Source organism: Bidens hawaiensis, unplaced genomic scaffold (assembly GCF_021521415.1).
Source record: "Bidens hawaiensis isolate Kalapana, Puna unplaced genomic scaffold, B.hawaiensis_p1.1 tig00024052_1, whole genome shotgun sequence".
Lineage (NCBI taxonomy): Eukaryota > Viridiplantae > Streptophyta > Magnoliopsida > Asterales > Asteraceae > Bidens > Bidens hawaiensis.
The window spans coordinates 328125-354905 of record NW_027493794.1 but is presented as its reverse complement, the minus strand read 5'-3'; the positions used below and the strand labels follow the sequence as shown (position 1 = coordinate 354905).

General features: G+C 35.3%; 1 protein-coding gene and 1 pseudogene across 1 annotated transcript; one reads left to right on the top strand and one right to left on the bottom strand.

The window, feature by feature from the left end:
• The first annotated feature begins 7810 nt into the window (after positions 1 to 7810).
• On the top strand, positions 7811 to 10665 carry LOC143568674 (zinc finger CCCH domain-containing protein 46-like). The gene is made up of 7 exons (XM_077054766.1): positions 7811 to 8397; positions 8938 to 9117; positions 9214 to 9257; positions 9327 to 9470; positions 10247 to 10351; positions 10417 to 10532; positions 10600 to 10665. The coding sequence occupies exons 1-7, from the start codon at positions 7811 to 7813 to the stop codon at positions 10663 to 10665; spliced, it is 1242 nt and encodes a 413-aa protein (XP_076910881.1).
• A 1290-nt stretch (positions 10666 to 11955) lies between these two features.
• On the bottom strand, positions 11956 to 12663 carry LOC143568673 (pentatricopeptide repeat-containing protein At4g21190 pseudogene; annotated as a pseudogene).
• Between the last annotated feature and the right edge of the window lie 14118 nt (positions 12664 to 26781).

The window sequence follows — 26781 nt, the reverse complement described above, 5'->3', positions numbered from 1 at the left end:
GAAGCAGAATTAGAACAGTTCAAGTTGACGTGGCATGAATTTGAGTTTGAATTATATGGAAACAACAAATATTTTAAGAATCGAGTTTTCATTACGGATAAAACTAGTAGCCCTAATTGTTAAGGTGCGGTTTTTGAAGACAAAAACTGTCTGCAATCTGATTTCATCTGATTTCATGTCTATAACTGAAGATGTGGTCTGAAGATCTGCAATCTGAAAATATAATACTTCTTGTTTTATAAACTGGATATCGTCTGCATAAGCTAAAAATTAGTTGCCTATCATACATATTATAGTAGACAGGATTTATTTAATGACTGTAGACTGTTAAAATAATTGGTGGTGGTGTACGAACTTTGGAAGTGGGTGGTGGTGGACGATTGGTGGCAGACGATTGTGGTAGGCGGTGAACGGTGGTGTTGGATGGTGGGTGGTGGCGGACGGCGGGTGGTGGTGGTGGAAGGTGGTTGTGGCCGACGGTGGGTGGTGGTGGTGATGGACCGTAGTGGACGGTGGCTGGTGGTGGTGGTGGTGGCGGACGGTGGCTGGTGGTGCTGGACGGTGATGGTGGTGGCCCACGTGGTGGTGGTGTTGGACGTTGGGTGTTGATAGGATGTGAAAAAGTGTGAATAAGTTGAACAATAACTTATTTTTTAAGACCATAAGGGTATGTTTGGTATGACGTAATGGAATGAATGATGGAATGGAATGGACTTGGGAATGAAATGGACCTGGGAATGAAATAGACCAATACCATTTCATTATCATGTTTGGTTACCATATAGGAATGGAATGATCATCCCTTTATTATTATTATTATTATTATTATTATTATTATTATTCTAGTGGTAATAGTAATAAATAATATTAATAATATGAATATTCATATTAACTCATTTTTAAGACCTACGCGTTTTAACGAGACCACTAAACCGAATAAAAATAATCATAAAAATATTGAATCACACATGCGTGTTATGACCGTTGCATTGTCAAAAAACTTTAATAATATTGATAATGCGATAGTAACTTTAATATAATAATTGTTATATTATAATATAAAAAATAATGATAATTTAATAAAAATAATAGCAATAATATAATAATCCGATAATATAATAATGATCATAATCATAATATTATTATTATTATTATTATTATTATTGTTGTTGTTGTTGTTGATTCCATTTCTTGAAGGAAAATAAAAAAAAAGCACCTACTCTTTAAGGAATGAAAATCCTATATTTGAAAGGAATTTTATTCACTATTGAATGGTTCATTCCATTACTACATGATAACAAAACATGGTTTTTTTCATTCCTTTGGAATGACACATTCCATTCCACATTTCATTCCCTTACACCAAACGCTACCTAAAAGCATTTTTTAGATCCTTTTATTTTAAAAAAAACAAATAGTTTTCAGAAGCTTATGTATACACGCCTGTAAACATAAGCCATTTACACACCTTTTAAACAAAAACAAGCGTAACCTTAGTTAAATATTTAGGAAAAACAATATAAAAACCCAAAATTACAATGATGTTATGAATCCACCGACGAATTGTGCAAGTTGTATGACACCTTTTTCACAATTGTCTAAATTATGGTCACATGAACACTCCAAGTAAAAATATAATAATTTGAGTTTGTCGGCAATTTCACATTTACGTAGTATAAATAATACTACAATGTAAATGAAATATCATCCCCAGTACCCATTCTCATCTTTTCCTTTTATCCTCTTGTTTCTTTGTTCAAATATTACTTCAATAATATTGTTGTAATTAAGGCTAATATTATAACACGTTATCAGCACGAGCCGCTTATATCCTAACCAAGAAAGGTAATAGACACAAAGGTATCTACATAAGCATCATAAACACTTCTTTAATTATGTACATTAGATATATATCTATGCATATACATATACTAACTAATATACTGAGTAATAGCAATAATATGTATAAACATTGTTATTAAAATTTGATAACTATTCTAACTTTTATTTATATATGCACACTAATATCTCATTTAGAAGTTATATTTATTTACACTAACAATTCTATTCTTATTATTGTGCATACTAATTATATATATTTTATAAAATAAACTGTATTTAATATCTTATTTATTATCTTACTTTAAAATAATTAATATTATATATTATATATATACACACACACAAACGGTAATGTTACCGTTATAAACGGTAATATAACCGTTGTAAAAGGTTATAAATTTTCACTATAAATAATCAATCATTAACCCCATTTCATTTACAACAAACGTTCTTCTTATTAAATTTATCCAAGATAAAATTCTCAAAATGATTCACCCGGTTTTGCTGTTGGTCACTGTAATGCTTATACTACTTCTCATTCTAATTTTTAATCTCCCATCTGAAGATTTCGGCATTTTCTTTTTCTTTTATATGTTTATAGCTCTACCAATGTATTGTATCTCATTGTTGATTGATATATATGGATTCTAATATTTATCTTATTATTTGCTCTATTATGTTTAGCAACAAAATGTCAAATATAGCAAAACTCGAATTCCCTACACTCAACATTTTTGGAGAAAATTATATGTCTTGGACAGCAAATGTCAAAAGACATTTAAAATCTATGGATGTGTTAGACACAATCCAAGAACACAATGATTGCTCTGACCAGGATAAAGCAAGAGCTGATGTTTTCATCCATAAACATATTGATGAATTACTACAGCATGAGTATTTTAATTATGATAACCCATATATGATATGGGAAGATTTGAAAAGCAGATTCGGTCATCTAAAGGAAGTTTTACTTCCTACTTCTAGAGATGAATGGAACAGTCTTAGGTTCCAAAATTTTAAGAGGGTAAATGATTACACCTCTGCTTTATACCGAATTTGCTCAAAGCTAGAATTTTGTAGGTATCCCGTAACAGGGGAAGAAAAGTTAGAGAAAACTTTCTCCACGTTTCATGCATCAAATATAAACTTGCAAACACATTATCGTTTGCAGAATTTTAGGAGATACTCTGATCTAAATGCATTACTCCTTGTAGCAGAGAAAAATAATGAGTTATTGATGAAAAATCATCAATCTCGTCCCACGGGTTCATTAGCAATACCAGAAGCACATGTTGCTCACAAAAGTTCTCATAAAAATTCTGATCATAAATGGGAACAAAGTCGAGGACGAGGCCGTGGACGTGGACGTGGTCATTTTGACAAAAGGCATTTTAATGATCGTAAGCATCCATTCAAATGGAACAATAACTCTTACGGTCGTGGTCGTGGCCATGGTCGTGGTCGTAACCAGAGAGCCAATAATTATCATGTCCCACACAATACCAATTCCAACCACCAAAATAAATGGAATGAAGCTGGTAGGTCCGAAAACAATGGCACTTCATGTTTTAGATGTGGAAGTACAAACCACTGGGCAAAGGCTTGTCGCACAGCTCCACATCTGTGTGAACTGTACCAAGCCTCTCTAAAAGGAAAAGAGAAAGAAGTGAACCATGTTGATAACTTTAATAATATCAATGCTGAGCTGAGCATTGAAGACTTTGGGGTAGAACTTTAAAACAAAGTTGCTTTACTACTATAATTAGATGCAGTTATTAAGTGTGTTCTCATTATCTTTAATTATGTAGTTTCTCTTTCATGTACTACTTGTGTTTCAATTAAATAAAGTTTTTATTAAAATATCATATGTCTTCGTTATACACTTATTTTTTTTCTTAATATTTTTCAAGATTTAAAATGAAAATCACCGGAGCACAAGATCAAACAAATGAAGAAGATATATATATAGCGGATAGTGGAGCCACGCATACTATACTTAGATCTAAAAAATATTTTTATAAACTGAAACCAACAAAAGGGATCATCAATACAATATCAGGTCCTACAAACTTGATAGAAGGAGTGGGAAAGGCTAATTTAGCATTACCAAATGGTACAAAGCTCAAAATAGAAAATGCTTTATTTTCCCCAAAATCAACAAGAAATTTGTTGAGTTTCAGAAACATATATCATAATGGATATGATACTCAGTCAAGGACTGTTAGTAATGAAAAATATTTGCATATCATAAGCAAAGATCAAATATTGGAAAAATTGCCAATGCTTCATTCTGGTTTGCATTATACATATATAAATGTGCCTCAAGCACATATGGCAGTCAAAGAAAATTGTTGCGATTCTGGTATCATAAACTTATGGCATGACAGATTAGGCCATCCAGGATCCACAATGATGAAAAGGATCATTGAAAATACACATGGGCATCCACTGAAAGGTCAAAAGATCCACAAAATAGATAAAATGCCTCAATGTACATCTTGTTCTCTTGGAAAATTAATTACAAGGCCTTCGCCATTAAAAGTCGATAAAGAAACACCAATGTTTCTTGAAAGAATTCAAGGTGACATATGTGAACCAATTCATCCACCATGTGGACCATTTAGATACTTCATGGTCTTAATAGACGCATCCAGCAGATGGTCTAATATCTCTTTATATCGACTCGTAATGTTGCTTTTGCAAAATTTCTTGTTCAAATTATCAAATTACGTGCACATTTTCCGGATTATACCATTAAAAGAGTAAGGCTTGATAATGCGGGAGAATTTACATCACATGCTTTTGATGATTATTGCATGTCTGTGGGGATTGTTGTAGAACACCCTGTTGCTCATGTACATACACAAAATGGCTTAGCCGAGTCGTTGATCAAACGCCTACAGCTAATAGCTAGACCATTAATAATGAGGACAAAACTCCCTGTTTCTATTTGGGGTCATGCAGTTATGCATGCTGGATCATTAATCCGCGTGAGACCAAGTGCAAATCATAAATACTCTCCCACACAACTTGTTTCTGGAAATGAGCCAAATATCTCTCATCTTAGAATTTTTGGTTATGCTGTGTATGTTCCTATTGCACCAGCACAACGCACAAAAATGGGTCCCCAAAGAAGGTTGGGAATATATGTTGGATATGAAACATCTTCCATCATAAGATACCTTGAACCTTTAACAGGTGATGTATTTACAGCACGTTTTGCTGATTGTCATTTTAACGAGACAATGTTCCCGACATTAGGGGGAGAAATGAAAAAGCAAGAAAGAGATATATCATGGTGTGTGCCATCATTGTTACACATAGACCCAAGATCAAAACAAAGTGAGACAGAGGTTCAAAAAATAATACATCTACAAGAAATTGCAAATCAGTTACCTGATGCATTTACTGATATAAACAGGGTCACTAAATCTCATATACCAGCTGCTAATGCTCCAGCTCGAGTTGAGATTCCAAGCAAGCAAAACCATAATAATGCACCTCATGAATCTCAAAAACGTTTAAAACGTGGAAGGCCAATCGGTTCAAAGGATAAAAATCCTCGAAAAAGAAAGGGTTCTGAGAAGGATACTGACCCTAAGGAATGAATGATTGACAAAACCTTCCCTCAGGAAAGAATAAATGATATAACATTCCCTCAGGAAAGAATAAATGATATAACATTTCCTCAGGAAGAAATAAATGATTCCAATAAAGAATTGTCAATAAACTATGGTAAATCACATATAATGTGGGATCGAGATGAAATGGAAAATATTGATGATATATTTTCTTATTCTGTGGCAAGCGATATCATGGAAGAAAATGATGACCCTGAACCAAAATCTGTAGATGATTGTAAAAATCGACAAGATTGGAACAAATGGAAAGATGCTATGCAAGCTGAATTAAACTCACTAAACAATCGAAAGGTTTTTGGACATATTGTCATTACACCAAAGTCAATGAAACCTGTAGAATATAAATGGGTTTTTGTGAGAAAACGAAATGAGAAAAATGAAGTTACAAGATATAAAGCAAGACTTGTAGCTCAAGGTTTTTCTCAGAGGCCAGGAATTGACTATGAAGAAACGTATTATCCTGTCATGGATGTTATTACGTTTAAATATTTAATCACCTTAGCAGTCTCTAAAAATTTAGAGATGCGCCTTATGGATGTTGTCACAGCTTACTTGTATGGATCACTAGATAGTGACATCTATATGAAAATTCCCGAATGATTTAAACTCCCCGATGCAATAAGCTCAAAGCCTAAGGAAATGTATTCCATCAAATTACAAAGATCCTTGTATGGACTGAAACAATCTGGAAGGATGTGGTACAATCGTTTGAGTGATTATTTGATAATCAAAGGATACACAAATAATCTTATTTGTCCATGTGTCTTCATCAAGAAGACAACATCAGGATATGTGATCATAGCTGTGTATGTTGACGATACAAATTTAATTGGGACACAAAAAGAAATTAATGAAGCAATTGCTCTTTTAAAGAAAGAATTCGAAATGAAAGATCTTGGAAAAACCAAATATTGTCTTGGTTTACAAATTGAGCATATGCATAATGGGATACTTGTGCATCAGTCAACTTATACTGAGAAACTCTTAAAACGTTTCAATATGGACAAAGCAAATCCTTTAAGCACACCGATGGTTGTTAGATCACTCAATGTTGACAATGATCCATTTCGTCCTTGCGAAGATAATGAAGAGATTCTTGGTCCCGAAGTACCATACCTCAGTGCAATTGGAGCACTTATGTATCTTACTAACTGTACAAGACCTGACATTTCTTTTGCAGTTAATTTATTGGCAAGATTCAGTTCATCCCCTACTAAAAGACATTGGAATGGCATTAAACATATTTTTCGGTATTTAAAAGGAACTGTTGATTTAGGTTTATTTTATCCTAACGATTCAAAAGAAGGGTTAGTTGGTTATGCAGATGCAGGTTATTTATCTGATCCCCATAAAGCAAAATCTCAAACTGGATATGTATTTAAGAATGGAGGAACTGCGATTTCATGGCGTTCTCAGAAACAAACACTCATTGCAACATCTTCAAATCATGCTGAAGTCATTGCATTGCATGAAGCTTCAAGAGAATGTGTATGGTTAAGATCTATGTCACGACACATATTGATTTCTTGTGGACTAGAGAAAGATCGAATTCCAACTCCTATCTATGAAGATAATGCAGCATGTGTCTCGCAAATGAAGGAAGGATATATCAAAAGTGACAGAACAAAGCATATACCACCAAGATACTTTGAGTATACTCGAGACCTTATTAAAGACAATCAGGTTGAAATGAGATATGTCCAGTCCAGCAACAACTCAGCTGATCTTTTCACAAAAGCACTTCCCACAGCAACATTCAGGAAACATGTTCATGATATTGGCATGCGCCATGTACGAACAATGTAACGACCTGCAATTTGAGGGGGAGCTATATACTGCACTCTTTTTCCCTTAGCTAAAGTTTTTTTTTCCCATTGGGTTTTCCTTTAGCAAGGTTTTTAATGAGGCAGTACTTCAAGACCCCGAAGTTTTGAAAATGTGTCACCCAAGGGGGAGTGTTATGAATCCACCGACGAATTGTGCAAGTTGTATGACACCTTTTTCACAATTGTCTAAATTATGGTCACATGAACACTCCAAGTAAAAATATAATAATTTGAGTTTGTCGGCAATTTCACATTTACGTAGTATAAATAATACTACAATATAAATGAAATATCATCCCCAGTACACATTCTCATCTTTTCCTTTTATCCTCTTGTTTCTTTGATATTACTTCAATAATATTGTTGTAATTAACCCTAATATTATAACAAATGAAATGTTTTACCCCCAATTTAAAACCCACCCACCTCGTCTATCCTTCTTCCCCCACTTACTCTCTCTCTCTCTCTCTCTCTTCAAAATCAAACCTTTCTCAGTCCGCCATGGACACCATCGAAGCAACTGAACTGGTAATGTCCAGAATCAAGAACATCGACCCACAAAACGCTTCCAAAATCATGGGTTATGTTCTCATCCAAGACCAAAGCCAAAACGACATGATCCGCCTAGCTTTCGGCCCCGAAACCCTCCTTCTCTCCGTCATCCAACAAGCCAAAGCTTTCTTAGACATTTCGTCGAACACCTCATCTGCACCATTGTCTCCATCCCCGTTTCTTCACCAAACACCCCCAAAACTCGTAATCCCGAATAAGGGTTTTCATCACACCACCCACACCTCTCTTTCCCCTCATTCGCCGTGGTCTTGCATGCACTTTGATCTAGGGTTTTCTGATAACGGCGATAGGGGTTTTGAAGACGCAATGTGTTTGGGTGGTTCTTCAGTTGAAGCAATTGATGGGTTTCAGGATTTGTTGCGAATTAAAGCAATGCAGCAGCGGAGATTGGGTCGGTCTGCGGAAATGGGGTTCGGGAATTCGAGACCGGGTTCGGGTTCGAGTTCTCGACAGATTTACTTGACGTTTCCTGCAGATAGTACATTTACAGGAGATGATGTGTCAAATTATTTCAGGTATATGTTTTCGTTTGGTTTCGGTTTTGCATGTAACTAAAACTGAACTGAACCGAATTTATGGATTTTTGTTTTGAATTTGAAATAATGTATATGAGTTTAATAAATACTGTTACCTACAACTTTTAGCTACCTTCAATTTAATTAACAGGTTAAAGGTCTCACACCCAAAGTTTTAGGCCCAAATTCACTATTTTGGGCTTTCGAAAACTGAATCTTTAGTTTTTGGTTCAATTCAGTTTGCATGTAACTGAAAACCGAACCAAACCGAATTTATCGATTTTCATTTTGAGTTGAAGTAATTAATAAGAGTTTAATAAATTATGTTACAAATCTTAGCCTAATGTATAATCATCAATTAATTATTAATTCAGACCCAAAGTTTTAGGCCTAAATTCATTTGTTTGGGTTTTCAAAAACTTATTTTTTGGTTTTCGGTTTGATATGAGTTCAAAACCGACTGGTGCACAGTACACCCCTAGACCGATACGAAGTTATGAGTTGATGAACTAAAGGATTAATTTTTTTTTTGTTTACAAGTATGTTTGGACCAGTTGAAGATGTGAGGATCCCGTATCAACAGAAGCGGATGTTTGGGTTTGTTGCATTTGTTTATCCAGAAACAGTTAAATCAGTTTTGGCTAAAGGGAACCCTCATTTCATTTGCGATTCGTGTGTTCTTGTTAAACCGTATAAAGAGAAAGGAACAATTCCAATCAAGTACTACATGCCTTTTTCTTGCATATTGGTTTTTTTTATTGAGTTTTTTAATTTGTTGATTTTTGTTTAACATTTGTGAATAATTTGTGTGTGTAGGAAGCATCAGCATCTACTTGAGCCGTTTGATCATATACCATATGGTGAGCTGACCTTTGGTTTTCTCTGATTATGTTTGCAGTGTTTCGTTGTTAATAGTTTATGAATATTAGGTGCAAGAATGTTTAATCATGATATGATGCCAAGAAGAAATGTAGAGGGTCAGGATGAGTTCCAACAAGCGATTGATTTTCAGGAAAGAAAGTTGATGAACATGTGCTTAACAACCGAGCATCATAATTTAAATGTTTATGGAGGTAAGCACTATTCCTTATTAAATAAACGAACTGTTCATGGACGGTTCATTGAACGTTTGATTCGTTTATAAGTTTGGATGTCTTCCAATCTGTTTGACCCATTTTTCTAGGAGCTTAACCTAGCTGAGCTTAACTCTGCCTAGTCTCAAGCTTGGTTTGTTTAACTTAAGAGAGCTCGAGCTCGGCTTGTTTAGAGCTATATGTCTAAAGCTTGAGCTCTGCTTGTGAGGAGTTTTTTAAGCTTGAGCTCGTCAGATTTATTTATTATTCAATTTTTAATTATTTATTGATATATTTATAATTCTAGATTTTTATATATAACAAAATATATATCACTTAATTATTTTTATCATAATTTTATCTGTAATAATTATTATATATGTACACATTTAAATTTTAATATAAAAGTTATATAAATAAAAGACTCTTTTAGGCTTGCTAGCTGGCTTGAGCTCAATATGTGAAGCTGTAGCTTGGGTTTGTTTAATAAATGAGGCTGAATCAAAGCTCAAGGTTCGGGTTTGACCTCGTTTAAGCTCCGCTCGAATTGACTTTTTAGCGAACCGATCTCGAGTAGCTCATGAGTCATGAGCGACCCTACTTGGCTCGGTTCATTTATATCCTTACATTTCCCTCTTTTTTTTTTAATTGTTTTTTTTAACACGCATTTAACCTGTGAGGGATTGTGCACATCTGATTCATAAGCTTGGTTTTAAAACCAAGTTCATAAGTAAATGAGTGAAAAGTGGTAAATGATATTTGATGTTGGAATGCAGAAGAAATTAATGGCAATGACACCCTAGAGGGCTCTGATTCAAAAGTGCTTCAAGAAGTGAATGATGATGATGATGTTGATGATAGGGAGATCAACAGCAGCAATGGTAGTTATTTTAATGAAAGGTTTTGCATTTAGTTACATGTAAATTATGATTGTGTTAAATAGCAGTTTACTTTTATTTGGTGCAGAAAGTTGAAGAATTAGAAAGATCAAGAGGAAGATCTTTTAAAAAAGATTCCTGTCATCAAAATACTAGTTACATATTAGTTGAAGCTAATTGTCAAGTTTGTCTTTTTATCTTTTTTGGGTGGTAAAAATTGATATGAATGGTGGATGTATATATTGTGTTAGATTATAGATTTGAAAAAGGTGAAGTCTTCTCATTTTGTGAATGTGGAAACTGGAAGCAGCCTTTGACTGTTTAGTAATGTTTCTTGGATGATGGGTGCTACACAACGTAGTGTTTGATTTCTCGGTTATGCTTTGTTCTAAAACTGAATTGCATTGCATTGCATTGCATTGAAACTGAACAAATGCACACCAAAACTGAACCGCAGAACTGAACCACAATGGACTTGTTTATAAGTTCCAAACTCACTATTTGTTAAGGTTTTTGGCCTAAATTCATTAATGAGCAGTTGATAAATGCTTAGGCCAAATGTTTTGTGCTCAAAATATTATTTTATGTCATTATTTTAAGTCCAAATATAAAATCCATTCCGCCTCATAGCCGCACCAATCCCATATGTAAACCAAAAAACCAAAATCAAACTGTTTCTAAAGCCTAAAACATATTCAGGGGCTTATAAAAACCGAAAATCAATGCACAGCCTTATAATTAGGGGCTTATACTGTTTTAGGGGTGGTAAACTGGTAATACATGACATGATGAGTATAATTTACAAAATTAGTGTTGATTGCTACATTTAAACAAAGGGGCGTGTTGAGTTCATCTTAAACTTATCTAATTAAAAGCGTCATGTTCAAGTTGATTTGTTTAATGGGTGTTGCTTAATGTCGTGTTCAAATGAAACTCTGCAACATTTAGCGATGGAGCAGCCATCTTCAACATTTAGAGGTGCACAACCTGGGTTTTTTAAGAACTGGTTATGGGTAATTTCGGGTTTTAGACCGAATTTTGACCCGTTTGGCCTGTTTTTTTATTGGTTTTTGGCCAGTTCGGGTCAAGGTTTTGATCAAGTTGAGGTGGAACCGGTTCCGATTTGGTTCCGGATAGGGCGGGCCCAATTCTGATTCAGGTATGAAAGGTTAGATTCGGAACCGGGTATTTTGTACATCTGTAGTCACAAGAAAACAAAAACAAGAAAATGAATATACCTTCACTTTTCTTTGACATTTTACTTCATCTTCATATTGTAGACGCTGAACACCATTCATTTGAAACACTCACTTTATAAACTAAACAAAATCATAACAAAAGTTGAAATCATTTCAAAACTACAAAATTTGTCACACCTTTGTATTCTCCTAAACCAAAATTTAAACCATAAACCAAGACCAAAACCATTCCAAAAGCCTCACAAGATTTAAATACATCTTGGTTTTCATTTTGATGATGAACATCATCTGCTACATCTAAGTACCATTCCATCTCATTAAAGAATCTGTACTAAGAGGATTGTCTCTTAATCCTCACAATGAACCTTTAAATGTGTTTAGTAAGTTTCTCATCATCAAGCAAGCTAGTCACTCGTCTACCCCGAAATTGTTTACTTCCTTACCCGGAACCCTTCCATATCTACCTCGCGTCTTGGCAAATAAACTCGCATATTTCTCCATAACGCAATTCTTCTCTTTGACCAAACCGAGTCTCTCGTATGACTCAACCACCTTCTGTACAACAGACCGATCTGGAGGCTTCCGACCACGCGATTCAAGATCTTTAAAAAGCTTCACAACATTTTCCCACATTTCATTTCTATAATATGCACATATCATAATATCACATACTTTCCAAGGCACTGACTGCACATCTTTACTTAGTTTCTTAACCCATAACTTATTTGCTTCTTCGACTCGGTTATCCATATCTAACGCGCGTATCAACTGCCCATAGGTTCCAACTGTCACACCCTGCCCTTTGCTTAACATCCACTTAATAACCTGAACAACTTTATGCCATTGGTGTTTACGTTCAAGTGTAATCAATGTGGTTTTAACCCGACCGATTGGGAACTCTTTTTCCTCTGCAATCCACGCATCAAGGGTACTGTAAACTGATTCTTTCGTGTTTTCAAGGTCAACTAGTGTGGCTATCAGATCGTTGACTTTGACTTTTTTTGACATGTTGGCTGCGTTTTTGACTTTTTGTGTACCTTCAGTGTCTTGACTTGTGGTTTGCTTGTTCAAGTGGCCATGAATTTGGTTTTTACAAGTAGAGGTGTGTAGATGATATAGTGTGTCGCGTTTTGAGTGTATCTAGAGATTGATACTCGGGATGTAACGAGTTGACTCATCGGTTTGATTAAACTAACAATTGGTTTCAACCGAGACATTGGTCTATACCCTGAAAATTTAGTAAATTGGTGTGTTACAATAGGTACGGTAGTTTAGATTCAGAACCGTATAGAATTAATTAGGAAAAACATAATTATACCAAAACAGTTTCAATATTTTTCCAACATAATTGTTTAAACTGTGACCTAAATGAAATAATTAGGAAACTTGATTACTATTTCACAACTTTTTTTCTGCACGTTGCCTCCATATTCAACATGCAAAGAATATCACTAAATGTAACCTGTAAAGGAACACAAACAAGGCCAAGTTCGTGTTCGTTCATTAAGTTTAAACGAACACGAAAACAGACACAAAACACTTAATCAAACAAATAGTTGCGTTCATGTTCGTTCGCTTAAAAATGAACATGTTTGTGCTTGTTATGTTTGTTCAATTTAAAATCTAAACGAACAGTTCAAAAACATAAACGACCATAAATGAACAAAGATAAACGAACATATATGAACAAATATAAAACGCTTCTAACATTCATCCAAAAACGAACATCACGAACTTAAATAAACGAATGAAACATGTGCTAATGTTTATTTGTTTAATTAAAATGAACACAAACTTTTTGTTCATGCTCATTTACTAAATGGACGAGAACTTCCCGTCAAACGGTTAATAGTTCACTGTAGTTTGAAATCTGTGCATTTAGGCCACTTCATTTTAACATTTATAAGAATTTAATAATAATGAAACTTGAATGTCAAATCTTCTTATTTTCTCATTTCATTCAACAAACATATCAGTCGCATTTACCACAGCCTGAATCAGTAACTGTTAACAATTTATTATTATTATTATTATTATTATTATTATTTTCTCATTTCATTCAACAAACATATCAGTCGCATTTACCACAGCCTGAATCAGTAACTGTTAACAATTTTTTATTATTATTATTATTATTATTATTATTATTATTTCTTCTAGGTTTCTGTGTATTCTACAACAAAATCCGATAATAATAATAATAATAATAATCGAAAGCGTGAAATAAGAATTAAAATCCGTGAATTAAAATGAAAGAAGGACTTACTATTAAGAGTCAATTTCTTCGGATGATACGATCGGTTACGATTATGCGGCGGCGGAACAAGAACAAACAGACATGAAGATTGGGCCAACCATCTACCTGGGCTATGGGTTATGTACATCATTAATGGGCTTTTGTAGGTGTGGTCGTGTGGAATGTGGATGGATGGATAATGGATTAGTTCGGTACGATTTTAGACTAAATACGACCCTGAATCTTAAATTTCGGTTTTTGAGTATTTAAAAACACTCCGGTTTTTAGTTTTCTGTTTTGGTATTTTCGCATTTGCCATTTGAGCTTGAATTGGGACGAAAAAAGAAGTTGGCTGCAAGGATAAAATATAGGCTTGTGTAATAAATAAGTCGTTATTTGTCATTTTAGTTTATACAAATAACACCTTTAGCACCTAGACCTTTAGCACTTTGAGAAATATTTTTTCATCTTTCACACGTGTTTGTTCTCGAGTCATTCATTCTAGCCGATCCGAGATATGAGTAAATATAGTTGCATTTCGTACTCTTATATTACGGATTAATCCGATTTATTATTCTAGATCCATTGATTCCGGGACTTATATAGGCCTAAAATAATAAACCTGGGCCTATTATTATTATTATTATTATTATTATTATTATTGTTATCATTATTATTGTTATTGTCACACCTCAAATCTGGGCCTAGGCGTGTGACCAATAGTTGGTACCTGTTTTGTAAATATATCAGAGTTGCGGGTTATTAGCGGAATTCTTTGTTTATAATAAAATAATAATTTAATTTGAAATCTCTTGGATAGTAAATATCAAAGTATTTAGTTTACAAACCTTATTTATTCTTGTTTTAATTATTTAAAACTGAGCCATCTCCATCTGCGAACATCTAACTCCATAAATGACTCTTATGCCTTGCTATCTGTACTATGCTTGCTTTCCTGTAATGTGGGGAAAAATACGTTAGCGATATGCTGGTGAATCATTGACTCTGAAAACATTTAAATAACAATTATAATACAAATATAGATTGCTCAACATATCTCAGCAGATATATTGCTATACCCGGTATTGTAACACTGCCCTACACACATACAAGTCTCCGAGCCACGTAGCCTATTCCGGAGGACAAGATATGACCGTTAGCCCGCGGCCACGTAGCCTTTGATTGTTTAGGTTGAACAGTTATGTTTGGATCCAGACACATGCGTATTCGGTCTGAGTTGTTTTGTTCTCTAATTTGTATTATAACGTTTTAGAGATCACGTAATCTCATGTAAACGTTTGACTGACTCTATAAGAACAAACAACCTGTCTATCTTACAGAGTATAAATATGTTTTGACTGATTATAATGGTTTAACGTATTCATGTTATAAACAGGTTGAACGTATTCACCTGTGATTGTGATTGCCTGTCTGAATGATGTGGTGATCTCGTTTGAAAATCTTTATGAATGAATGATGATTGGCCTATCATAAAATAGGTTTATATAAATACCTGGACCGTCTCTTGATCCAGCTACAGACCTTTAGTCTAGTTCTGATAGCTTTAAACCTTGACTGATCATTTGTTTGTATAAAATATTTAGACCCGTAGTCTTTTCATTTGTTTACGAATCAAGTATTAAGTTTCTTCTTCAAGAAGAAACATTGAATGACTATAATCCTAGTATGTAAAATCTTACGTTTCTTAGTCACGAAAAAACATAAATTTTAACTATACCTTTTGAATATAATGTTTCTTAATTGTGAAGAAACTATTTCTGACTTATATTTTCTTGTATGGAAAAGCTTATGTTTCTTAATCATGATGACATATTACCTTAACTATAACCTGTGAATGTTATATTTCTTAATCATAAAGAAATATTATTTTTGACTATATCCTTTGTATGTGAATGCTTACGTTTCTTAAGCATGAAGATACATTAATTTGATCATAACTTTCTATTTATGAAAAGTTATATTATTGCTTAAATATGATCAAGGTTTGGCTATAGCCCCCGACTATGGTCTAAGCCATATAATATAATAATAAAATAATATCTAGGCAGAACCCCTACCTTACGCGGGTATTCGGAGTTTATATGCCTAAGCTTGTACGGGCAGTACTTCTACTCTCTATCGCATATCGAGGCTCTAACCGTCAGAACTTCGGGGTTTGGAACGCACTACGAGGTCAGCACCTGTAACGTCCAACTTTTGTTGAATAGTAAATGACGGAAAGTTTTGTTATTAACTGTGTGTCGTTAAGTTAGTCGTGTGTTAAGTGTTTGGATAATATTTGGATTTGGAATTGTGAGTGGGTTGTGGGGCCCATGGCCCCCTATATAAAGCCTAACCCCTCCACCCTTTCACCATTTTGTTACCTTTCACCACACACACACACTCAAGAACACATACACTTTCTCTCTACATTCCGGATCCAAATCCGTGTAAAAAGAGGAAGAATCTCGTGTGTAGACATCATCAAATAACAAGATTCACGTCCAGATCTATGTATTGTCCGGATCTGAACTCGAACCCGAAGCAAAAGGTAGGTTTCGGTTTAAATGGTTAAGTTTTATGGTTAGAACAGCATGCAAACATATATAATGATAGATCGGGTTGTGAAATGTAAGAAAAATATAAATTTGGTAAGTTATAACCTCTCGGGTGCACTTTAAGATAAAAAGGTGGCGTTCGGACTATAAGAGATATGGGTTCAGGATCAGGTGCATGGGGTCAGAATGTGTCAAAAGTTGAAAAAGAGTAAAAATCAGGTCCTGAGGAAGAGTCACAAAGTAAAATGGCTTTAAAATGTAAAAGCGAAGAAAGGAAGGTATTTCGCTTCGCTCAGCCATGAGAAGCGAAACGGGTATATCGCTTCGCTCAGCCATGAGAAGCGAAACGGGTATTTCGCTTCGCTCAGCCATGTGAAGCGAAACGGGTATATCGCTTCGCTCAGCCATGAGAAGCGAAATGGGTATTTCGCTTCGCTCAGCCATGAGAAGCGAAACGGGTATATCGCTTTGCTCAGCCATGAGAAGCGAAACGGGTAGCCGTGAGAAGCGAAACAGGTATTTCGCTTCGCTCAGCCATGAGACGCGAAACGGGTATTTGGCTTCGCTCATCCATGAGAAGCGAAACGGGTATATTGCTTCGCTCAGTCGTGAGAAGCGAAAAAGTTATGCGAAACGAAATTCTATGCGAAATTCCTCCCATGCGAAATTTTTTAAGTTGTTTTTAAAACGTGACCCGATTCATTTTCTGATGCGTTTTTATTAAAGGACCTATTAACAAAAATTCCTCCCAGCTCAACCCCAGCCAGGGGCTCTGCCCCTTAGACCCTGCTAAGGGCTGCCGCCCCTAGACCCCGCTACCAGGGGCGCTGCCCCCGGACCCCCGTTAGTTGAGAGTTTTATTAACTTAGATGTAGGAAGTAGTAGTAATGGATAATTGACACGCGTAATGTATTGTACAGTTAGCAGTGCACAACTAAGGAAGGGCCTTGCCATTAACGGCGAGCGAAACCGGCTCCAGATGAGTTCTAGCCCCATTTCCTTGTTATGTTTTCGGCGCTGTGTGCATACTCCTAGGTGACAGTTAAAATGCTTATATTAAGTGATAGGTATATGATGCGTGTATGATCGTGCATTGAATGTTATTACTATATGATGGTTATGTGAATGAATGTGCATGTAAATATTATATACATAAGAAAAGTAAAGTATGCGCTTATGATAGGTACCAGACCCTCATAATATCTGAGATGATAGGGATCAGACCCTTATAATATCTGAGATGATAGGGACCAGACCCCTATAATATCTGAGATGATAGGGACCAGACCCTCATAATATCTGAGATGACAGGGACCAGACCCTTATAATATCTGAGTTGTTAGGGTCCAGACCCTTATAATATCTGAGATGTTTAAGATAGAAGAGCTTATGGTATACCATAGGGTTTTATGAAGGAAAGTATGTAAGTATGTATGCATGTATATAAAGTATGTGTGAAAGAAGTAGGAGTAAAGTAAGGTATGAATACGTATCTTTGGACGCGTATGAGTAAGGACAGGAATGTATTGTATGTTAATTGATTAACTAGAACTCACTCAGCATAGCTGACTTTTAGTATGCACGCAGACAAATAGGTTGAGGCAGCTGGCTTGAGGAGGGACACATGGTACGAGTTAAAGAGACTGGCATCTATGAAGAAGTGTCATGACTATTTTATGTTATGTTATGAAAAGACAATTTGTATGTTAAGACAAAAATTGAATGTTTGTAATGTGATGCTTGAAGTTTAAATTATTCCGCGAAAGTTTAAATTAACTATGATTTTAGAACTGTGTTTATGAGTAAATCCAACACCAAAGTAGGGTTACCGGGAACGGGGCCTTACAGCACACTTCTCGAGGCTAAGTGTGTGTAAAAGTGTGTGATTGAGGTGTGAGTTGTGAATGCCGTGACCCCTTCCTTCTATAGCCGAAATAGGGGTACCATCGCGTAGCGCGATGGCCCCTTAGCTTAGGGCATCGCGTAGCGCGATGTCAGAGTTTGACGCGTGGCATGCTGACTCAGCCCTAACGTCTGCCACGTGTCCCCCATTTGCGACACGTGTCTGGTGACTCATACAACCCCATCGCATAGCGTGATGGTTTTGTTCCTGGGCTCATCGCGTAGCGCGATGGGTCCTGAAATCATATTTTTAACTTTTGGTCCCTTATCTTTGATAACTTTTCACTTCTTGGTCATACTTCTATTTATCCAAAAATACTAAAGCGGACCTTATGCGGCGATGCGAGCGTGCGAAGTGCAAAGTGCGCCATCAAAACGCCACATTACGCCCATCGCCCGAGTCTGAGTTCGTGCGCGTGCGTGTCGGGTGCTTCGCACCCTCCGATAAGACAATGGAGAGTGGTTAGTCACATTAAAACATTTCTATGGAAACTTGCTTCCTTTTAAAGAGCTTCCATTTCTTTGCTTGTTTCTGTGTGGGATGAAATTTCCATTCCTTATTTTACCCATGGGGAATGCTTCCCTTTTCTTTCATTTTTCCATGTGGGATGGAATTTCCTACTTCCTTAACATAAGATGCTTTTTTTTTCTTTTCTCCTTTTTCTCTCTTACTTGTTATAAGAATATTTTTAATCCTTCAACTTTCAAAGTTGACATTTTTAGTCCAAAATAATTAGGTGATTTTCTAGGATGTTACATCCTCCCCACCTTGGAATGAATCTCGTCCTCGAGATTCGCTGACTTAGGTTCGGATGATTAGATTCTAGTTTTCGTATTTTATTTTGAGTTGATGAATAATTGGAACTCTTGAATCGTTGCATCTTAATTGATATTATCAGTCATTGATTCAGAATATCATAAGTAATCTATAAATTGCTAAACACAGTGGCCAGTTGTGTTTAATTATTTATCTTACTTTTTGTATTCTAAATATTTACTGATGTTAACTCTGTTTGTTCCTTGGATTCGGTCTGTTGAATCTACTTCATCTTTGATCGTGATCATTGATTTTCTTGTATTCTAACAGTGATGTTGCGTTAATGATCAATCATGTTTAAATTTCAAATTCCTTGAATATTTTTGACTTTTTGATCAACCATAGTTGATATCCTGTTAGCTATATTTCCTACAGATCTTGTAGCTAAAAATTTATCTCAATGATATACTGTCCTGATATATTTGATGTCTCTTGACAATTAATTTGTCTTTTCCTTTCTTGTTATGATGAACTAATTCAATATGGTATCTGTTCTGAGTGTCGGAAAACTTTCCATTTGATTGTCTTCTTTTAGGAATAATAAATATGAGCATTCTTGGGTATCACAATGATCCGTATGCTAATATCTTTCTTTATTTACATTAGGGATTTAAAGACCTTGCTATGGTTACAAAACTTCTCGTTTTAAAATGAGTTTACAAGCAGTTCATAAAAGTTTAACTAAATTATTAGTTATTTCAAATGCCTTGGATTCTTGAACATTCCCTTTGTCATACTCTTATCCTTTTTTATTCTTGATTGCCATATTCTTCTTATGTGTAACATAATTACTCTACCATTCTTTTCTTAATACCACTTCCACTTGCGTGATTCGTCTTCTTCGGACATTCTGTGCTAAATGTCCCATTTCACCACAATTGAAACATGTAACAGTTTTCTTTCTGCAGTCGTCCTCCAAATGACCAACTTTATTACAGTAGGTACATATGACTGATGTATTGTTTTTGTTTTGTTTTCGACATTTTCCAAAGTGTTGTTTTCCACAATTCTCACAAGTTGGTCTTTCCCTGTTCGTTTTCATTTGTTTTACTGTTGCTGTTTCTTTCTTTTTTGCATTATTTTCCTCTATAACTTCCGTGTCCTTTAACATATTATTGATCAAGTATTCGACTAATCTCATGGCCAAAGAGATTGTTGGTGGCATATGGGTTCTTACTATGTTTCCTATTTCCTCGGGTAGCCCGTATATGTATTGAATAACCTTGTTGTATTATGAATTATCTAGGCATGGATTTGATTGACAATATTCAAAGAACTTGGCATTATAGTCCTTGAAATTTGTGCCTTCCATTTTGTAGTCTAAAAACTTAATTTGAATATGGTTGATCTCATTAATGGGGCAAACCTGTTGTAACACCAGTTCTTTGAATGCTTCCCATTTCATTTGATATACGGTTTCTTTGCCCTTTATCATGACTAGCTTGTTCCACCATTCTAGGGCTTCACCTTTGTCATTGACTAATAATGACAATTGTCTCAATCTCATCAAGCCATTGTAAAGTTGGTATGACACCTTGGTCTCCATAAAATTCTTTTGGTTTAAAGGCTTCGAATTCCTCAAAACTACAACCTTGGGCTACTAAATTGTCTTTGGTGATTTTACTATGTCGAGAAGGATTTCGGTATGGATGATTTCTAATTGTCTTATTTGAATATTGAATCTTATGTATTGTAACGCCCGTTAATTTCCGTTAAAAGAGTTTAACCTTGTAGCGTTGTGTATATCTCTCGGGACTTGTACGGCATTCCTCGGGGGCCTTCACGTCATTCTTGTAAGTTAAACTAATTAACTTTTTCACCAAGTTGCTACTTATTTCCATTTGGAGGGGCTAGAGTGTAAGATTTTTATATCATAAACAAAAAACCCTAACCCCTCTTTCTCCTTGGCCGATCGGAACACAGCAGCAGCCTTAGGGCTTCGTTTTTCTTTTTTCCAGCCGCTCCCAAGGTCTAAAACTCAAATTGAAGGTTAGTTGTATGTTCCCCCAAGTCCTATACACCTTAATTGATCATATTAACGCGCTTATTGGTCGTTAGGGTTGAGTTTTGATGATAACAGTTTGCTGACAGATTCGTATTCGTTTATTGTAGGGTCTGTAACGCGATGATAATCCATTGTTTTTGATCGATTCTTGTTTCTACGATGTTCTACTTTGAGTCTAGTTTCCAGAAAGGTATAATATGTAATTTTTGGACGATATTTGAATGGTTTTTATGAATTTATAAGATCGAGTGTCAAAGCTGATGCGGGATAACGGATTCTGGTCTGTCTTCCCGACATCATAACTCTTTTTCAACAAGTCCAAATTAGTTGGTTCCACTTCTGGAACTTAATATTTTAAGTTAAGAATCAAACCCAATTGGAATCGTTTAATTTGGTTCGGTAACGAATTTTATAAAAATAAAACCATTTTGTTGCGCACTGAAATAGCTGCACGTACCTTGCTGTGTTGGAGGAATTTTTATAATTTTTATGTCCAATAGAAAAATATAATAAAAATATTTTTATAAATCTAAGACATTTATGAAAGTCGGGTAAAAATTTAATAGTTTATTTCAAAGGTTATCCTATGTAATTAAATGCATCTTCGCATGCTAAAATCTGCCCGTTTTACTTGTTTATTGATCGATAAGTTCGTTTTAGGCTTAACCGGTGGATGTTCAATTGTGTTCTTGTCGGGGCTGTTTGAAGTAAGTTTTTGCACCACAATATTCCTAGGTATGTCCCATATAACATACTTTAAAATCACGTCTTTTGGTATTCGTTTGATTGGTCAACTAGTTGTTCGAAAGATAGTTTTTGGTTAGCTAGAATGGTAGATTGGTGCGTTTAACGCGAGGGATGAAGTAAGTGATGACCAATTCAGTTCGGATAGCTTCAGTTTATTATACGGGCTGTTGGAAAATGATTTTATAAGTATTGGGGCTGAATTTGTTGTCGGTTACTCAAACGGGTCGGTACAACGCGCATTTGCATTTATTGAATAGTTAGTGCGTTGTACTTGCAAGTTACCGACCCATCCAACTCGTGTAGTATCGTGTGGACTTGTTGGCTGTGATTTTATTAAATTTGGTCCACACGGGGCTGAGTTGGTTGTTAAGAGCATAAACAACTCATAAACGCACATATTCGTTCAACTAGCAACTTCTGAGGGTAGTTTGGGAATCCTTTGTCACCGGGATTAGCTAAGGGAGGTTTTGGTAAATACAAGACCCTGGGGGCTGTTTTAATTGAACTTGGTGAGTTCGAGGCTTTAGGTAACTTGAACCATGTTAGAACGTCTCGTAGGATAAACGAGTCATCTTGATGTCAATAGTATTGATTGTATGTAAACCGACAGGAGTTTGAGTTGTGGGGCTACGTAGGGATCCTCTAGCCTTGTGGTGAAATCATACCTAGTGTCAGGTGAGTTCATGATGCCCCTTTTTAACCTTTTTACATTTTGGGCTTGCATACACACCTTATTATGATTTTAACCGATTTTATTCGTTTAAACTATTGGGTTGGTATTGTATGATCTTGTTTGTGGTTGTGCCTTTATGAAGACATGTGTAAATTATATTTTATGCCTTAGGATATTTTAGACTCGTTATAGGGTCATATATCCCTTAAGGTTATACATATTACTTGGGCTCTAAGCCACGAGGTTGCTATTAGGCTTAATATTGATTCCTAGATTATCCATTATTTATGGATTGTATGTGGTGATCTTGTTGGTTGGATGTTCGAATTAGAAGTTTGTATGTGAATGTGTATTTGTTGGTAAACTATGACCGGGTCAAATATATTACTCGGGGAAGACCCGGGGTGAGGAGGCCATGTTGCATGTTTATGACGCGGCTAGGTCAAATATAGGGAAGACCCGGGGTGAGGAGGCCCGCCGTTTTGAAAACCGTGGTCGGGTCAAATATATTACTTGGGGAAGACCCGGGGTGAGGAGGCCCGTATCACGTGTTTGGGTATGTTAAACCGCGACCGAGTCAAATATATTACTCGGGGATGACCCGGGGTGAGGAGGCTCGTGTTGCGTGAATTGTTTTATTTAAACTGTAACCGAGTCAAATATATTACTTGGGGATGACCCGGGGTGAGGAGGCTTGTGTTACATGATTTTAATGGTTTTGTTAAACCGCGGGGTGAGGAGTCCCGTGCTGCGCGAAAAGATGTTTAATGTTTTATTTACTTATGATTTGAATAAGAAAAGCTATTTATGATTTTATGGAGTTATGTTTTGACCAAGGGAGATTATGTAACTAATTACTCATGATTTTCCCTTACATCTCATACTAATGGAGTTTAAATTGTTTAATGAATGTCGATTATGAAAAAACTTGAACTCACTCAGCTCTAGCTGACTTTGTGTGTATGTTAGATTGATTTTCAGGTTAAGGATTGGAGGTTACCGCTTGGACGTGCTGGGGACTACTCGGAAGGTTGAAGGCATTTCTGGTCGAGGATTTCCAATAAAACGGATATTATATTTATATTTGATCTTTGGACACTTGTACCCATATTTGGGATTTTTAAATACTTACACTTTTTCCGCTGTTATTTACTCTGAACTTGTTTTAAATAAAACGAATCGATTGGTTTTAAATTTTTGTGAATTTGTGGACGTGATTACCAACTGTAGGATTCCCGGGATTTGGGGTCTTACATGTATCTCTTCTCTCATTGTGTCTATGTATGAAGTTATTGTGTTGTGGATCATTTCCTTTATTTTGTCAAAATACTGCTCATGGATTTCCTATGCAGGTTTTGATATGTTTCCGTTGCTTGAAACTTCTTCATTATTCTTTTGATTGTTAGGATTCGACATTCTGTAAAATGGAATTGATTTAGTATGACAGAGATACTGATATAATACGAAAGGTCTGAAGCGTTTAATATTTAGGGAGGATTTATTTCTAATGTTTCCTTTTCTTGTCTTTGACCTCAACTAACTTCCTATTGTGGTTTTCTATGTCATATACGACACGATCCAAATGATGTTAGGGTAATGGTATAAGACAATAAATTCAGATGTCTCATAATCATGTACCATATATAATGATGGTTGACGAATGTCCTTAAAGAGGTAGCAAAAATTCCTTTGTCATAAACTCTTGAAGTGGCTAGTACATACCATGTGTACAACAGACCATGAGAATTTCTTTAATTATCTTTCTAGGTCTATCCTGTTTTCCTTTAAATATTTTTTTTTGTCTGGTGTCGACTCAATGTTAATCTTTCTTTGAAATTTGTCCACCGGGACCTTTCCTTCATCTTATTGTTGGTATTTTATTTCCAGATTTGCCAGAAGAATTACTTTGTACCATCTTTTCTTGACATAAATCTTTTAAAGATAAGTTTAATTATTTCAAAGAAGTAAAACATATCTTTTGTTTATGTTGCACAAAATTACTATAACTGCTGATATGCTTATTTCTTCCAATGAATGTTAAATCCCTTAACCTTGTCATCCTTCTATTTCTTTCTCTTTTTATCTTTCTTCGATATTCATTCCTTAGTAAAGCATTGCGTTTTGCGTTTGGAACAAGTATAGATATTGAATTGCCGAATGATTGAAATATTCTTGTTCCTAAGGATATTTTTTTGGATCTGTCATTACTTCTTTTCCTTTTAATATTGTTGGCTTCTTGGATCCACTTGATCCTAATCCATGTATATTCTGGTTTTGTATTCTTTGAGATTAGCGGGGTCTTGATGTCGGATGAGTCTAAATTTTCCTTCATTGTTGTCTGATAAAATTCCCACCACCAGATATAGAAATTGGGAATATATCTTTATCTTTATTGAATGGAAGCTTCATTGATCCTCGACTAAAGTGGTGTTAGGACATTTGTGATGATTTATTGCTTCCTTTCCTTTTGACATTATTGATTTAAGTACTATACAGGTGTGGACGCTGCTGGAAAAGGTAGATTGTTTTTCTTTGGGTACAAATGTAGATTCTCCACGTACGCTTGCATTTCTTCCCCTTGACATGGTGGATGGTAAGGAGATCAATTTTCTTTTTCTTCTTTCTTCCTTTCTTTTTCTAGTTCAGGTAGAAAGCTGATTGGCATTTAGAATGGTATATCAACTCTCATGTTCGGTTTACAACTTGGTTCTGCCGTTACTTGCAGAGTCTGATAATTAGATGGTGGCGACCCAAAGTGCCACTAACCTTAATTAGAATGGTAGTTTTATCTGACTGAATGAATCTGTACTGGTCTTCTGTTTAAACTTACTATGGACATCTATTTCGAAGGAAAATGAAATCTCCGACGGGTGAATGTTTTCAATTGTATCATCGGCTATTTCAATTGGCATTTGCTGATTTCCCAGTTCATACACCGGTTGGGTTCCATACTGGAACTGTCGGCTGCTCTTGACCGAAAAAGTTCATGTAGCAACTGTGTATTACTGGCCATGTCTAACGGCTAGAATTCAGGTGCAGGGTTTTGAACGTATAACTACTCGATTTTTGTGCCTAAATTAGTTCATATATAAAACATCTGTATAATTATACTTTGGGATACTTATTCCACAACTTATTGCTTATCCCTACTTATTAAACAAGTGATTAAAGCTTAGGTACTAATATATTAATACCTAATTTACTAAAACCAATGATTATGTATTAAGACTGAGGTTTTATCTTTTGATCAAAGCCTAGGTATAATTAAATATCTAACTCGCTAAGATCGCTGGCTCTGATACCAACCTGTCACACCCCAAATCTGGGCCTAGGCGTGTGACCAATAGTTGGTACCTGTTTTGTAAATATATCAGAGTTGCGGGTTATTAGCGGAATTCTTTGTTTATAATAAAATAATAATTTAATTTGAAATCTCTTGGATAGTAAATATCCAAGTATTTAATTTACAAACCTTGTTTATTCTTGTTTTAATTATTTAAAACTGAGCCATCTCCATCTGCGAGCATCTAACTCCATAAATGACTCTTATGCCTTGCTATCTGTACTATGCTTGCTTTCCTGTAATGTGGGGAAAAATACGTTAGCGATATGCTGGTGAATCATTGACTCTGAAAACATTTAAATAACAATTATAATACAAATATAGATTGCTCAACATATCTCAGCAGATATATTGCTATACCCGGTATTGTAACACTGCCCTACACACATACAAGTCTCCGAGCCACGTAGCCTTTGATTGTTTAGGTTGAACAGTTATGTTTGGATCCAGACACATGCGTATTCGGTCTGAGTTGTTTTGTTCTCTAATTTGTATTATAACGTTTTAGAGATCACGTAATCTCATGTAAACGTTTGACTGACTCTATAAGACCAAACAACCTGTCTATCTTACAGAGTATAAATATGTTTTGACTGATTATAAAGGTTTAACGTATTCATGTTATAAACAGGTTGAACGTATTCACCTGTGATTGTGATTGCCTGTCTGAATGATGTGGTGATCTCGTTTGAAAATCTTTATGAATGAATGATGATTGACCTATCATAAAATAGGTTTATATAAATACCTGGACCGTCTCTTGATCCAGCTACAGACCTTTAGTCTAGTTCTAATAGCTTTAAACCTTGACTGATCATTTGTTTGTATAAAATATTTAGACCCGTAGTCTTTTCCTTTGTTTACGAATCAAGTATTAAGTTTCTTCTTCAAGAAGAAACATTGAATGACTATAATCCTAGTATGTAAAATCTTACGTTTCTTAGTCACGAAAA